This window comes from Lissotriton vulgaris, chromosome 2_1 (genome assembly GCF_964263255.1).
Source record: "Lissotriton vulgaris chromosome 2_1, aLisVul1.2, whole genome shotgun sequence".
NCBI classification, from domain to species: Eukaryota; Metazoa; Chordata; class Amphibia; order Caudata; family Salamandridae; genus Lissotriton; species Lissotriton vulgaris.
Genome location: NC_141687.1, coordinates 672183615 through 672199090, shown reverse-complemented (window position 1 = coordinate 672199090; position 15476 = coordinate 672183615). Strand labels below are relative to the sequence as shown.

General features: G+C 43.9%; 1 protein-coding gene and 1 long non-coding RNA gene across 2 annotated transcripts in view; one reads left to right on the top strand and one right to left on the bottom strand.

Annotated features, from left to right (window-relative positions):
• The window catches only part of DEPDC7 (DEP domain containing 7), a 346534-nt gene that overhangs the window by 11829 nt on the left and 319229 nt on the right, over positions 1-15476 (bottom strand). The window contains exons 6-8 of the mRNA XM_086955861.1: positions 10130-10272; positions 892-1017; positions 716-794 (exon numbers count right to left, since the gene is read on the bottom strand). Coding sequence (XP_086811987.1) covers positions 716-794; positions 892-1017; positions 10130-10272 — 348 coding nt within the window. The remainder of the gene's footprint in view (positions 1-715; positions 795-891; positions 1018-10129; positions 10273-15476) is intronic.
• Positions 13151-15476, top strand: part of LOC147730957 (uncharacterized) — a 334638-nt gene continuing 332312 nt past the window's right edge. The window contains exon 1 of the long non-coding RNA XR_015308408.1: positions 13151-13284. This is a non-coding gene — a long non-coding RNA (uncharacterized LOC147730957). The remainder of the gene's footprint in view (positions 13285-15476) is intronic.

The window sequence follows — 15476 nt, the reverse complement described above, 5'->3', positions numbered from 1 at the left end:
GCGAAAGGTGAATAAATTAGGATGCCTGTTTTAGTAGGTGGGTGCATGAATTCATAGGTAAATTAATAGGTGGATGCAGGGCGAATGTCTGAATAGTTATAGGAGTGCGTGAATGGATGTTTAAAAGGTGAAGGGGAGTATGGCTGGATGGATGACAGTAGTTCAATGGGCTGATGGATGTGATGGGAAGGTGCATGGATGTATACCTAGGTGAACTGTGGATGGGTAGGTGGATAGGAAGGTATATGTCTAGGTAAACTGGTGGATAGGTAAGAGTAAATGTGGTTGGTGGATGAGTGAATAGCCTTGCACAGGTCAACTAGGCAGTCAATTCTCGATGATTGTAAATGGATTAGTATAGAAGAGAGGAAGAGGATGCATTGTTAGGTGAATGGATGTATATATGTAGGCGAATTTGTGAATAGGTGTTTGGTGGATGAGTGGGTAGGTAGATGAATAAAGTGTTAGATGGGTGGATGAGAAAGGAGGTGGATGCATAAGAAGGTGAAGAGTGAATTAGTTGGTAAACATAAATGAATGGGGAAAGAGCATGTGGATGATAGAAGAAGGGACGGATAGTAAAATTTGTTGGATCATGCTAGACTTACTAAAGTACAGGAGCCAGATTGGTAAACAAGATGCCATTCTGTCTAAGTCACTTTCTTGCTGGCAAGAAAAGGGGCTAGGTTTCAGACGTTTTTAGGAGTGCAGTTACCTGTGTCTTGGTCAGGATCTCCTCCACGCTGAATCATCGCCAGTTTTTCACTAACCATTTTATGTAAGGATCCAGAGATCTTCAATTGCAAAAGAAAATAAGGATTAAAATAGCCACAATTGATGGTTGAGAAGTATGCCAAAGCTAGCCAAAAATTGTGAGAGTTTTTAAATTACCTTGAACACATCTTTATGATGATCCAGTAGAAATAGAATCAGAAGATCCGTTTTACCCTTTGACAAACTTTTACTGTTGACAATTGCCACCGAGAACATCCTCTTCACAATCATTCGATTTTCAACCTGATTAAAAAGAATGTTTAAAACATTAACTGAAAAACATTTTGAGCTCTCCCCCCTCACAAACACTATCCAAAAGGTGGATCCAAAATAAAGAACTCTGAATCACAACAGCTAGTTATACCTATTCACAGTTAAAATGAAACTAAAAACCTGGCACTAATTCCACCAGCCTGCAAATCACTTGGATTGTTGTAATGAACTCTTGGATGGCAGGGAAATGGAAGTCAACACAGCTAATTAACTGACCACAAGAATCAATCACCTGACAGTACCGCAAGCAACTTAATGGGAAATCAGCTTTGTGGGACTTGAATACTGCAATCTAAGGATCTCTCTCGAATTACTAAAATGTGAAATGCCACCAATTACCTGTAGAACCAGAAACCGCTTAAACTATTGAGATCCAAACTCGCAAACAACCAGCATTGTACACATGTAGCATTCTGTTTAGTACATTTCCCACTCACCCAAATTCCTAGTGTTGGTCAGCTGTGTACTCCTCAGCTCGCTAGGAATTATTAGGACAGCCATTGCATTTAAGAAATAGGACAAGAGCCATCTGCTTTACAATTTTTTTTTTTTTTTAAACAGGAGACAAAAAAAACTTTGCTTACTACGTTAAGCTTCCCATTACACTCAATGGAGCTTGACTCAAGAATCTTCTCAACCATCCAGGCGGCTTGAAACGTTCTTGAACTTTCTGGCCACCTTGTGCATCATTTAGATGGAACAAAAATTATGTAGAATGCATTGCTGGCTGTAGCCAACAGCAACTAGCCTGAAATGCGGATGTCTGCATCCATGACAAGGTGGACATCCTTTTGGCAGGTGATAAACAATGTAGCTTACACTAGCATACATAAACAACCTTTGTGGAGAATTTACCTCCACCGATATCACAGTAAATGAGGAAATTATCAGAGGGCTGAATTTTTCACAGCATTTGAAGAGCGCTCAGACAGACTGAAGAATCCACTATGCAGCAGAACGACGGCAAAAAAACCCAACAAATTGTCTAGTTCAAGTAAAAGAAATCAAGCTGAACTGGTTTTGGTTTCGTTTTGTAACATATTTCAGCAGCGCCATTATGTTTGGAGAAGGAATGTGCAGGCAGCAAGGGAGGCTTCTTATTTACACTTCCAGTTGGGCCCAAAACAAAGGCCTGATTTAAAGAGCTATCAGCCCTCCTTGTGTGAAGATAATACTAGATGGGAGCTATCTGGTGCCCAACACTTAGATGCCAAAGCAAAGGAAGGAAAGAAAGATGCACAGCATGTGATCATTTCACAAGTACTAAAGAGACACTGATTTGGAGGCAAGTTCTGAACTTTATTCAACTCCTTATGTAAGAAATATTCGTCCATTGTAAGAATGCATGATTAATTACACAAATATTGAAGTAAATGCCATATTGATGTAAATGCCATCTACTTGTACTTTTATTTAATTATATTATAGGTCTATTCATCCCAGTGTAGGGTCTCGGAGCACTTTACTTCACACGCAGAGGCACAGTAAATCATACATGTGTAATTCAATGTACAGGAAATGTTACATAACACAATGAAAGATATAACTTATAAGGTGCAATAATCACAAACCATCCAAATTTGTAGTTATTATATGTTAAGAGTGAACGGTTGGGAGGAATACAAAGTAAGGCTAGAAAACCATCCGCTACGATTGTGGTATCTGTACTAAGACTTTTATTACCTCCCTAATGAACCCTTCTTTGCCATCATAGAAGAATAATAGATTGAGAAAAAAACAATAAGGATCTAAATCCATGACTTTGGGCCCGATTTAGATCTTGGTGGAAGGTTTCTCCTTCGCTACGGTGATTGAGATCACGTCTGCCATAATATAAATATCATTATATTCGATGGGATATCAGTTACCATTGTGTCGGCGTAACCTGTCCGCCAAGATCTAAATCAGGACCTTAGTTTGCATGCAGCTTCTGATGCCAGTAAATGGATCACTGTACTATATTAGGAGGACTGCAACCTATGAACAGAATGTAACAAATTGATCGGTGTCAAAATGCAGTAGCCCACTACTTTGTCCCAAATTTCTGGGCACACAATGATCCCTGCAGCAAGTGTTTTAACCTCGTAAGATATTTTAAAAATGCAGCCTCTTTGCGACCAATTTGTTTGCAGCAGATATTTTTAAAATATATATTTAAGTTGACTGTAGAACTTCCAATTTCTGGCTTCCCGGAGTAATTTTTTTTTCCAATTCCAGGAGTGGACGTGTACATACAAAAAACCTTTAAACTGGCGTTCTGGTGGCAGAACATATCTCCGGGAGTACAATGCACTTCAAATACTGATAACATCATTGTGTAGGGCAGAAAAATATATTTTTAGCCTATTGTTTGCAAAGGCCAAAAAAACCTGTATAAGACATTGTCCATATTCCTTCTTTGGAGAGACAAATTGACATTGTGTGATTAACTACTTTCACATGTAGTTATCTAGATGATTTTTCAAAACGTATTGGCCTGCCATGCCTACTTTACAACCCAGTGGGCATGAAATACACATTGACACAACCTCAATGAGGTGGTGATCGTGTGTAGGGCAGCTGCCCCACTTCACATGGCATTGAAGAAAAGTGCTCCTTTGACATGCTCACTCCCACTTTTTGCCTGGTATCGGATGCAATTTTGACATAAGTGCACTGGGTTCCTGCTATCCAGGTCCCCTGTGCCAGGTCTCTTTCCGTAAACTGTACAATTGTTCCCTTAAATGGCAATACCTTTAGCAAAACCTTTTAGTCCCTAGTAAGTGGCACCCTAAGGCAAGAAGGCTAATAAGGGCACCCAAAGGGCTGCAGCTTGTATTGTGCCACCGTAAGACTCCTCAGTATGAACATGCAAACTGCCATTAAAGGCTGCATGTCCTGTTGCAGATAAAAGTGAAAACATGACATGGCACACATCCCTGTGTGCCATGCCTGCAGACACTGCATGCAGTATAGGTAAGCCACCCTTACAGCAGGCTTTACAGCTTAAGACGGGGTGCACTATACTCCATGAGAGGGCATAGCTACATGAGCAGATATGTCCCTGTGATGTCCAAGTCAATTCATGGATATCACAACCCAGCTACATGATGTTTTTACTGAAATCTATGGTGTTTGGTATCACAGATTCCAGTGGTGGATTTATTAATACATGCACCCAAAGGGCACCTTAGGGGTGGTCTCTGAAAACCTACCAGCCTCTAGTTGCTGGCTGACTGGTGTCTACCAGCCTGCCACCACAGACAGGTTTCTGACCTCCAGCAGGTGAGAGCCTACGCTCTCCGTGGGCAGAAACATGCCTGCTATGGCCAGAGGTTCTCACCTCCGCCAAGTAGGATGGCTAAATAATCAGCATCTTAAGGCAGGAGGCTTGAAAGCCTCTGCTGCTTTTGATATGCGTCCACAGCTTCCCAAAACATGGGGAAATGCCAAGCCCCATTTGGCACCAGGATAGGTGGGAAATTAGGTATGCAGGGAGGCGTGATGCACTACCAAGCCAGTCACAACCCTAAGGTGAGCTGCCTGATGTGGCCCACCTTTAGGAAAATTCCACCATCTCAGTGATGGCGCAATTAGGAGCTCTAGGACAGGGTTATGCACACACCCCCTATAGGACCACTTTCAGAGGAAGTGGTCCTATAGGGGGTGTAGTGACCCCAAGGGTACTTTAAGTAGCCTATTAACACCCTTCACTTCCCTGAACGCCCCAAAATCTAGTATTTAGGGAAGCCCCTGACACCAGGAAAGCAGATTGTGTTGACCTAAGAAGATCAAAGAGCCGCGAAGAGCAAGAACGGAGGAGCTGCGACTGACTTGGTGCCAACCCTGCCGGCCTGCCCACTATCCCTGGAAATTGCACCAAAGTAGACTCGTCCTGCAGCTTCTCTACCTCCAAAAGCCTGGGAGGCCAGCACTATAAAGAGCAACCAGCATCTCCAGTGGAGTAGCGGGCTACTTTCCTGCATGCATAAAAGAAGATCTGAGAGTTCTCCAGACCGCCGAAAACCTGACACAGGAAAGCACCACTGCACCTGTGAATTCCAACTGGAGTCAAAGTGAGCCAACAGTGCCAACATGGTCCCGAGACCCTCCAGATTCGAACCCCACCTTGAGTTTGCCCAGACTGGACTTCCATTACCCGCCTGCATCCTCTTGGTGCAGGCCCCCCTCAACCACCAGTGTCTATGAGTAATGCTATAATATATGAAATTTATGTCAGAGAAGAGAGATGAGGGGCACTATTGGAGTGTGGTAGAGTGGGAATTCATGTTGACTCAGGAACACACCAAACAAAAACACCCGAGCGCGCGCGCACACACTCCCCAGCCACGGGAACAGACAGGGCTGGCACTAGCGCTGGTGGCGCCCAGTCCGAAACTCATTTTTGGCGTCCTCCTGCCCCATGACCACCTCCTTGGATTCTCATTACCACCGAGCAAAAGTGCCCCTCATCCCTCAGGTCATACGTTCTTGCTAAACACAGCACCCCCCTGAGGTCAGCACCCCCTCCACAGGTCAGTACCCAGTGCGGCCGCACCAGTCGCACTGCCCTAAGCCGGGCCTGGGAACAGACGAGACAAAAGCACACCGGAGCGTGCACACACTGGCACCACAACGTGAATTCACCAGCAGTTCCAGCAGCCCAGTGTGCCATTGTGCAAAAACCAAGCCACAATAAACACACATGCACTGCACAGACACAAAGGCCTAGATACAAAGATGACAAAACCTGTTCAAAACAGCTGAAACACGCCACAATCAGCAATACAGCCTCACACCACCTCTAACTGCGAAGGATGTTGCTGAGTTAAGGGGCAGGCCTGCGAGAAATGGTAAACTCCCCAACCACCACCACCCAACCATCAACACCCCCACACCTGAGATCCAGCCATGTCCTCGCCATAACTACAGCAGGACAAGTACACAGACAAATCCTAAAACACATCACAGGAAAGCCCAGAACCCTCGGATCTGTTTGGAAAGGCCCTCCAGGTAGCCAGCGCTAGGAGGACCTTCTATTGGCAGTCTATGAGCTATAACCGCACAGGTAAGGTGAAGTTGTTACTTACAAGACAAGACTGGATTCAGATAGCACAAGTCTAGGATACAGCCGCCGCCTCTATAAGCAATCACTGAAGGGCGGAGAGGTCAGAGGTCAGCTGCTGCCCGGGTCTCAGTGCGGCCACTCCTAGGAGGGGTGGGTGGTTCTGCCGTAATTTGAAGGTGGGCATTTCAATATACAAAGCACTAAGAGGGGGTCCTTTACAAGCATGCAGCATGGTCACACATATATATATATACACACATACATATACACATATACATATATACATATATACATATACATACACAGCACTTCTTAGCAGTGGTGCTATACTAGTGCCAGCACGTTGGTGGTGGGGCATGCAGGGTGAACACCAGCTGCTATATTTCAGTTGGGCCTAACAAGTGACCCATGCGGTTTGTCACACCTTCACCTAACCTTGGTTTTTACGTTAACACTTTGCAAAAATAGACTCCAATAATATTCAATATTAAATGACAACCTACAAGTCCCAGATTGCAACAAGCTGTTGACCAAAGAGTCATGACTGGCTAAGGCATACCGTGGCAAGGGTCCCCCATGAAGGCCTCCCATACTATATCCCGGGCTTCTCGCAAGGCCTTCGATGCTTGTAGGGGTCTCCTGTACAGGTACTTTTCAACAGGTGAGGATACCAGACGGACCACTGTCCGTTAATATGTACGAGGGTGCACTCCACCCCCCTCACATACACTGAGGTCTCGAGTCGATCCCTTGTCAGGGAGGAGCACCCCACACTCTCCAGTTGCATTACTCAATGTTGTGACACTCACTCATTGCTTTTCATCAATATAAAAACAGAGCACTAAGAGTCCCAGAATGCAAAGGGAAAAAAGCAAACCACCCTCCGGGACAAGCGACAACCCACAAGCGCTGCAGAACCTTTGGAAGATGGAAGCCCTCGTAGCACGTGGTGCAGTGAAGCAATCAGCCAGGGCCGGAGGGGCTTTTAATCCACCAGGCACTTCCCCAGTGGTCCGGAGACCTTGGAAGCTCCTGAGAGGGGAGAGAACCCGACCACAGAGGGAGAAAGAAGGAGAGAAAAAAATGGATGGAAAGAGATTGAGTGAGGAGACTAAGTGAGCCTGGTTGGATTTAGCATTTTCCCCCAGGACTGCTTCGGTTCCCCAGTCCGGCCCTGCAATCTCCAGGTTGCAAAACTTCCCTTTGTAAAAATAAATACCTCCTACGGTACACGAAGCTTGAGTTTGTTTCATGGGAGGTGCGAGTTGTTTCTCTTGTCTTTACATTCTAGGACTTTTATTCCAAATTATCAACAAAAGATTACAAGACGGAAATACCTCGAATCTACAGGCAAAACATTTAGTTCGAATCTACAGGCAAAACATTTAGTCGTCCGAGTTAACCAATCACAGCTCAGGTGGGGCGACAAAATGTCAGACCGAGGAAGAGAGAAATAAAATGCATGTACAGACCTCAAGGTCTCCCCTGTCCAGAGCAAGTAATTCCACCAACACATATAATAGCCAAATAACCATGATTTATTAAAGATAGCACAGATGGCATGATCAGACAACACTAGCCATTAAAAGTCTGCAATTGTAAGTAGTCGAAAGTACAGGTGGAAAAAATACAAGTTAGGAACAATTCCTACATACTGTGTGACAGCAGGATATCTCTGGGTGCAAGGGTGGTGTGTGCTGCATACAGTGGAACACCTCTAGGTGCAAGGGTGGGGTGTGTGCACTGCATACAGTGGAACAACTCTTGGTGCAGGGTGGTGTGCTTGCCACAGCGGGATACCTCTGGGTGCAGGGGTGGGGTGTGTGTGTTGCATACAGCGGAACGCCTCTGGGTGCAGGGTGGTGTGTTGCATACAGCGGAACACCTCTTGGTGCAGGGTGGTGTGTGTGCTGCATACAGCAGAACACCTCTTGGTGGAGGGTGGTGTGTGCTTGCCACAGCGGGATACCGCTGGGTGAAAGGGTGGTGTGTGTACTTCATACAATAGGACACCTCTGGGTGCAGGGTGGTGTGTGCTTCATACAAAGGGACACCCCCTGGGTGCAGGGTGGTGTGTGTGCTTCATACATCAGGACACCTCTGGGTGCAGGGTGGTCTGTGCTTGCCACAGCGGGACACCTCTGGGTGCAGGGTGGGTGTACTTGCCACTCATGCTTAGGTTTATCTGTAACAAGGGTCACTGGACTATGCAATCTTGCAGTCGCAGCGTTTTCAGCATAATTACGGATTTAAGAAAATCTGCTATTACGTCATTTGCAGATTTAATAAAACGTTTCTAGCTGAAACTGAACTAAAAACATATATAAAAATAACACAAACTAACACCACACATGCACTAATGCCCTGTGCAAAAAAAGCTAACTTACGCGCTTTTTAGCAGCCTTTCCCTGTATATTAAGGTGTTAACTGCTGTCAACTAGGGGGACATTTTTGTCGGAAGGTAGAAGCCAAAAGCGCTGGCGTGGATAGAAAGAAACAAATTAACCCCCTTTACAGATTCTGAACCCATCTGAAAAGAGTTGCCCCAGTTAGTAAACCTTTTCTAGTAGAAACATTGATGAAGTGAAACCTTCGCTCGGACAGCTTTAATCTGTTTAATGACAATAGTGAAATTATACTGCCACACAATGCACTGCATCCCACCGCATAATTTACCTCTTATTTCTGCATAGGTCAGTCAACCCCGCCACATCATTTGGGCCTCCATTGCCACATAATTCCAATGGTCCAGCCATATATTTCTAAGGCAGAATGTCGGAGGGTTGCCACCTTCCTCTCTGTTGTCAACACACGTTTCCGCTAGTGAACTTTACCGTTGCAACTCATAGGTAACCGGTGGACTAGTTGAACTGATGTCAAACAAGACTACATTTCCCGGAATGCAGTGACCTCAAAATCTGAGTCCTGGAAACATGGTGCCCAGACACTGTGGATACAGGTGGCAACCTTACCCGAATTCTGGGTTTATCCCTTTCAGAACCCACTGTAATTTGTTTGAAGTGAAACTACAACTACCAGAAAGCACCACACCTGGGTTTAAAAAAAAGTCGCCCAAGAGGCCTCCCGCGTTTTACCCCAGAGCCAAGGTTGTGCCAGTACAAGCTGCCTCATAAATCTTGGGGTTGAGTGTGGCACAGGTGGCATTGAGTACATAAAACCTTGCTCTCAGCCCAGACAGTATCAAGAGGCTACAGAAGGAGAGTGAAAGCTGTGACTTACCTCCCACCCCTTTCGCCGCTCCACCTGCCTCTCTGGCTGCCAAGCGCCTTCTTCTATTTAACACTCACAAAACGAACCCGGCACCTACCTCCCACATGCAAACAAGCTCTCAAAGTCAGCCACTTGTTTATAATTGCATTACGCTTTCACATTAAGTGAACGCGCGATACAAAAATAAACGTGTGATGCAAAAATAAACACGTGGCTGCCTTTTGCGGTCCGTCATGGGACTTGAACGGCTGTTTACAGGGCAGACTGAAAATGTGCACGTGGGGACTGCCTTTACTGGCGGCGAGAGAATAAAGCCCACAGAGTATCACGCCGCCAGTAAAGGGGCCAATACACGTGTGCACATCTTTTGTATTGTTTGTCTGCCCGCATGCACTCTGGAATCATATCGATTCCAAAAGGCATGCGCTGCTTTTCGCCAGGCCGAGACCTAAAAAGAGAAGCACATTGGGATTGTTAAAGCAAGCCCTGTTCACTTGTGAAGGATACCTAGACTATATAATATACCAAAAAGAGGTATAGTGTGTAAAGAGCCAGCTTCCTACAGGCACTGACCTTCTATCCCAAGTATAAGCACAAAAAAGCTGCAGCCACTCAAATCTCCGCCTAACCTATGATCCCTTTAGAACGTTCCTTCAATAGAATATTTCAATAGAATATTTATAACGAAACAAAACGTATTTGTAATTGCTTGCATTTTGTTGCCAATGTTGGGTGATGCTATAAGGTACAAATTACCTTTAGCTAAACTATCTGACTATGCTTAAAATAATATGAATCACTTACCTCTTTCTGCAGTTTAAATTCAGATGGATCGGCTGCAACAGCGATGAAATATAGCAGTCTTCTGAACTCCTCTCGGGTTGAAGGATCCAGGAGCTTTAGGCAAAGTTGAGTTGCCTCCAGTGCTTGCTCAGTTTTTCCATTTACTATAATTAAAAAAATAAGTCTTACTATTTGATGTGGGAATATCATGTAGCATTCATAGTTTTATGAGAGAAGAGTTTAATCCAAAATTTAATTCAAAATTGTATCCAAATCACCTCCCAAACTTAGTAAATGCGAAAAATATTTTTTCTATCTTTCATTTATGAACAATCTATCCAAGAGAATAATGCAGATATGATAAATATGTACAGTGCAGCAAACTAATCCACCGATGTCAAAATGGCAACAATCTAAGTAAAAAATATTGGACATTGCAAGACATTAAATGAAGGCCTGTGCAAGAATAAAAATGAGCAACAGCTAGAGAAAAGCAAAAAAAAAAAAACTCACCCAAAATACTATGCTGTTTTCACCTTGGAGCCAACAGCAGATTAAAGAGCTCATCTATTTTAAGATGTGGATATTAGCTCTTTAAACTAGGCATCAAGAGCTGGTAGGGGCACAGCCAGCACCCTTCTGACTACAAGTGTCACCTACGTATTCAGTGTGATAGGTCAACCCATTAAAGCACGCCCTGTCGCCTTAGTGAGAACACAGTTTAGAGGGGAGAAAAACTCTAAACATGATCACATTAGACATCAAGCTAGATGCAACACAGGTGAGACTAATAAAGCAACAACTTGGATTTAACCACAGTTCACAGTTTTATCCAAGTTAATGGCGTACACTGGGGGAGGGCAGTATATCCCACATAGAACCCTCTAATGAATTGCTAGGGGAACAATGTCCTACCTAGTCTTACAGTTTAACTGTGGTCTGAGGCATATTCACAGTATCTTTGGAAGCTGGGGGCATGGGACGCGGAAGGGAGGGCCGGGATAATATATTGCCTTTAACATGATGATATTGCAAACCTATTTTAAAGTCACTAAGTAAGGTCATCAGAAAAAAGCTCACTCAAAAGGTACGAATATACAACCAAACGAATCTTGGACAACAGGCCTGGCACATGGGAAACTTCACCTTGATTACCAGAGAGCTTCAGAACTTATAGTTGGAAGAAATAAATAGAGAAAAACAACCTATTTAAGTTTACTTTAAAAGTTCCTCGCTGAGACCAATGGGTTGAAGGACTCAAAAACCTAGATCAAACACCATACGGTACACTGGACTATAAGATTGCCAGACTGATCTAGTGTCTATAGGAGGTGTCTGATAAAGAGACAATATTGCCCTTAGGAGGATTTCACGAGGGGTGGAGGTTAAAAGATGCATGCTTATATATATGTCAAAACATTCAGTTATTGGATACCACTCACAAATGTATTAGCAAATCTTATGAAAAGGTTCTTTTAACAATGTTTGTACACAATATCACTACACTTTGATAGTTGTTGAATGTGTAGTACTTACTAAGTGATACAACCTGCATATATAGCTATTACATTATTAAGGGTCTCTTTCTTTCTTATTTATTTAATGCATTTTTATATAGCGCAGACTTTACCCGAAGGTGTCAGATCACTGTACAATAGAACCAGTTACGTTACATGAGAGAACCGTTACAAAAATGGAACAAAAACAGCATGTCATAGAATCAAAACAACGCAGGCAAAAGAAACACAATATCAAACACAGCAAGCACAGAATGTACAAAACTAAAATAAATATATATGACAAATTTACAATGACAAAAGAACTTCCTGGCGGTGTCTGAGAAGGAGGGAATTAGTTCTTTGGAATAGAAGAAATGTGAGGTCCGCTTTGAAGATCTGGATGGAAGTGATGGCACGGAGACACGGAGGAAGCAAAGTTCCAGATTCTCACCGCAGTACCTGAGAACGATTGCGCCATCAATTTTTCCCTTTAGAAGGAGGGGGGTTCAAGCAGGAACTTTCCCGCATTTTGAGAAGGTCTTGAGCCTCCAGACAATTTCAGTTTATTCGTCAGATAGCGAGGGGAGGAAGAGTCAAAGCTTTGTGGGTGATGCACGCCATTTTGTAAATAGCTCTAGCTAGATGGGAAGCCATCGGAGAGAAGACAGGATAGGAGTGATGTGGTCACTTCGTTTGCACCCTGAAATGAAGCGAGCTGCTGAATGGAGGACGGATGAGGGGGGAGAGGTGAGATTTGGGAAGGCCAGTCAGAAGAGAATTACAATAATCCAGTCTAGAGAGAACTAGCAATTGGACCAAAGATTTTAGGTCATTCTCCAGGAAGAACCGACGAATCCCCCAAAGAAGGTGCAGCTGATAACGTGCGCTCTTGGCAATGGAGTTTATGTGTGAGATTAGGTTTAGTCTTTTGTTAAGTATGACACCTAAGGATTTAGCGCAGTCAACAAGACGGGTTTACTGTTGAGTAAATTTAACTGATCCATCCAGGATTGAACAGGAGGCGGGGAGAGAGCTAGATAAAAGGAGTAATTCAATTTTGGATGGATTGAGAATGAGTTGGTGAACTAACATCCAGTTGTGAATAGAGTGGAGAGTAGAGTTGAGTAGTGAGAGATCATGAGGTTATATGTTAAATTGAGGCCCTAACATAGGTGCACCGTTTCAGAGGCACAAATCATTCGTGCCACACCGGCAGGCCCTTTCACCCAGTTAAGGCCCTTTCACCTACATTAGCCCTCCCTTTACAATAACGAGCAACAGAGGCTGTACCTTATCTGATGTGTGCTCTGGGCGCAGAAGACGGTCCATTCTAAATACGTAATCTCCATGTCCAACAGTGACTAACAAGTCACAACGAATTCTTAGAAACAGACCCTTAGCTCTTGGGATTTTCCCTAGCACAGGATTATTGATTTCTCCAAGAACTCATTAAATATGCAGGACGTCAATAATACATTCCAAGGCACATATCTGGTATAAATATACCTCCCTTTGCCCAAGCAAGGCAGGAGACCTTGACTTCCATGCCGACACTCTGACCGGAGACATTCTGATCTGAGATGCTGCAACTCGCATCATGCCAAAGCTCCAGCTGGTAGAAGTCCCTCACCCACCCTGGAGGATCCAGCTCGAGAATCAGGATGAAGTCCCACTAAGGTAATGGGGTTAGACTAAATCCTAGGGGGATTCTTGGCTCTATAAGACCTACACACATGCTAGGTACACTTAGGTACATCTAGTTAGGCATCATAGGAGTATAGGCTTTATCTTAATGCATTCTCTATTTCATGTATGTGTTCATTACTATTGCAAAATGGTAGAACTATACAATGCCTTTTTATTAACTGCACTGCTGGCCATAATTCTCTGCTACTGTCCAACAGTTGTCGCAGCACATATAACCAGTAATAGAATACAAACTGTGCAATACATTTTATTGTAAACACACCCGACTGTTTCTTTGATGTACTTCTCTGAGATGAGTGACTGAATGAATGAAAAGTGGTATATTGTTTCCACGATCCTAAGGGATCAGGGTTTTAGGTTATGTGGTTGCCAGAAGCTATTCCCTTCTTGTCCTCAAGAAGTTTCTAGTGGCCTCTGAGCGAGCTGGTACACCGTAATTAAGTTTAATATACATAATAGGGGCATACAGACCTCAGTCCTATGCCAAGCCTATTATGTATGTTATTCCAATGCGCAGATCCTATAAGGGAAATAGGAACTACACTACAATGCGAGGAAGACACCTTGAAGTAGATTTGGGTGTCATCCGCATAGAGATGGTAGAGGATTCCAGATTTGCTTAGGAGGTTCCCTAATGGTTCCAGATAGAGATTAAACAGAGTGCGAGCAGGGATAGAACCTTGAGGGACGCCTTGACCAACCACCAGTGGAGACGAGACACTGTTGGCAATCTTGATCATTTGGGAACTGTCCAAGAGGAATGAGGCAAACCATTTGAGTAATGTTCCTTCCACATCCATTCTCTGTTGAAGAGTGTTAAGGAGGGTGTTGTGATTAACAGTGTCAAAGGCTGCAAAGAGGTCAAGAAGAACCAGAAGGCACGATTCCCCCGAAAAGAGTATATGCAGCGCATCATCGATCACTCGCAGCAGGGCTGTTTCGGTGCTGCAATTTTTGAACGAAGCCAGACTGGAACAGGTCAAGGAGATTGTCCATAATGTGTTGCGAAAGTTGTTTTGCAACACATTTTTCTGTGATCTTTGAAAGAAAAGGGAGATTGGTGATGGGGCAGAAGTTATTGAGGTTGTTTGCATCTACAGAGGTTTTTTTTTTTTTAGAATAGGGGTAACCTGTCCTGTTTTGAGGACAACTGAGTGATCCTTGACTGAGGAAGAGATTAACTAGCCCTGTCCAATAGGAGAGAGTGTTGGTATAGAAATCTATTGCGAGGACACTGGGTATGGGGTCAGAAGAATGGTTGGAGGGTTTTGGTTTCGAGGATGCATTTGAGGAGATCATCTTCCGAGATGGCAGCAAAGTTCTGCCAAGTGACTAAGGATTTTCGCTCCTGGTTACCTGTTCCACCAGAGATTTTACCTTTTGATCAAAGAATATAGCAAACTCAGTTGCTTTCTTTGAAGCATCCTCCGGTTTGATGGTTTGGGGAGAACAATTTGGGTTTTTGAAGAGGTCTAACTGTTTTTTGGGTCTGTTTTTAGCTGAATCGAGGAGGGATATGAAATGTGATGTTTTTTCCTGGAAGATGTGCTTGTGGTATTTGGATCTTGCTGAACGTAAAAGAGAGCGCTTGGAGGTGGATGGAGATTGTCTCCAATGTTTCTCCAAGATTAAGGTTTTTCCTTTCATCATAGAGAGCTTTTTTGAACCAAGGAGTTGATTGAGTGGGACTTTTCCTTTGGAGTGGAGCAACCAGGTCGATTTCGACTGCAAGGATTGAGATGCAATGGGCAGTGAGATCGTTGATATCCGTATTGGGGTCTAGACTAGGAAGTGAACGCATAGCAGAATCACAGAGTCCCATGATCAATGCTTTTTTGTGTTGCGGAACCAAGTAGAGGCTCTTTTAGGTTGGCGAAGAGTTATAATGTGCGAGAGATGAAAGCGGAAGGGATTGAGGAAATGGTCTGACCAGTCTACATGGATGGGGGGGAGCAGTGGTAAGCTGGTCTGATTTAGAAATAACAAGGTCCAGAATTGAGCACTTGGCGTGCGTAATTTCCTAACAGTGTTGGACAAGATTGTTAGCTGAGAGAAAGGTTGCAAGCTTGTTGGCAGCCGAGTCTTCCACGGAGCCCCAGTGGAGATTGAAATCACCTAGGAAGATCTGCTTGTCGCTTTGTGAATATTGGTCACTAATGAAG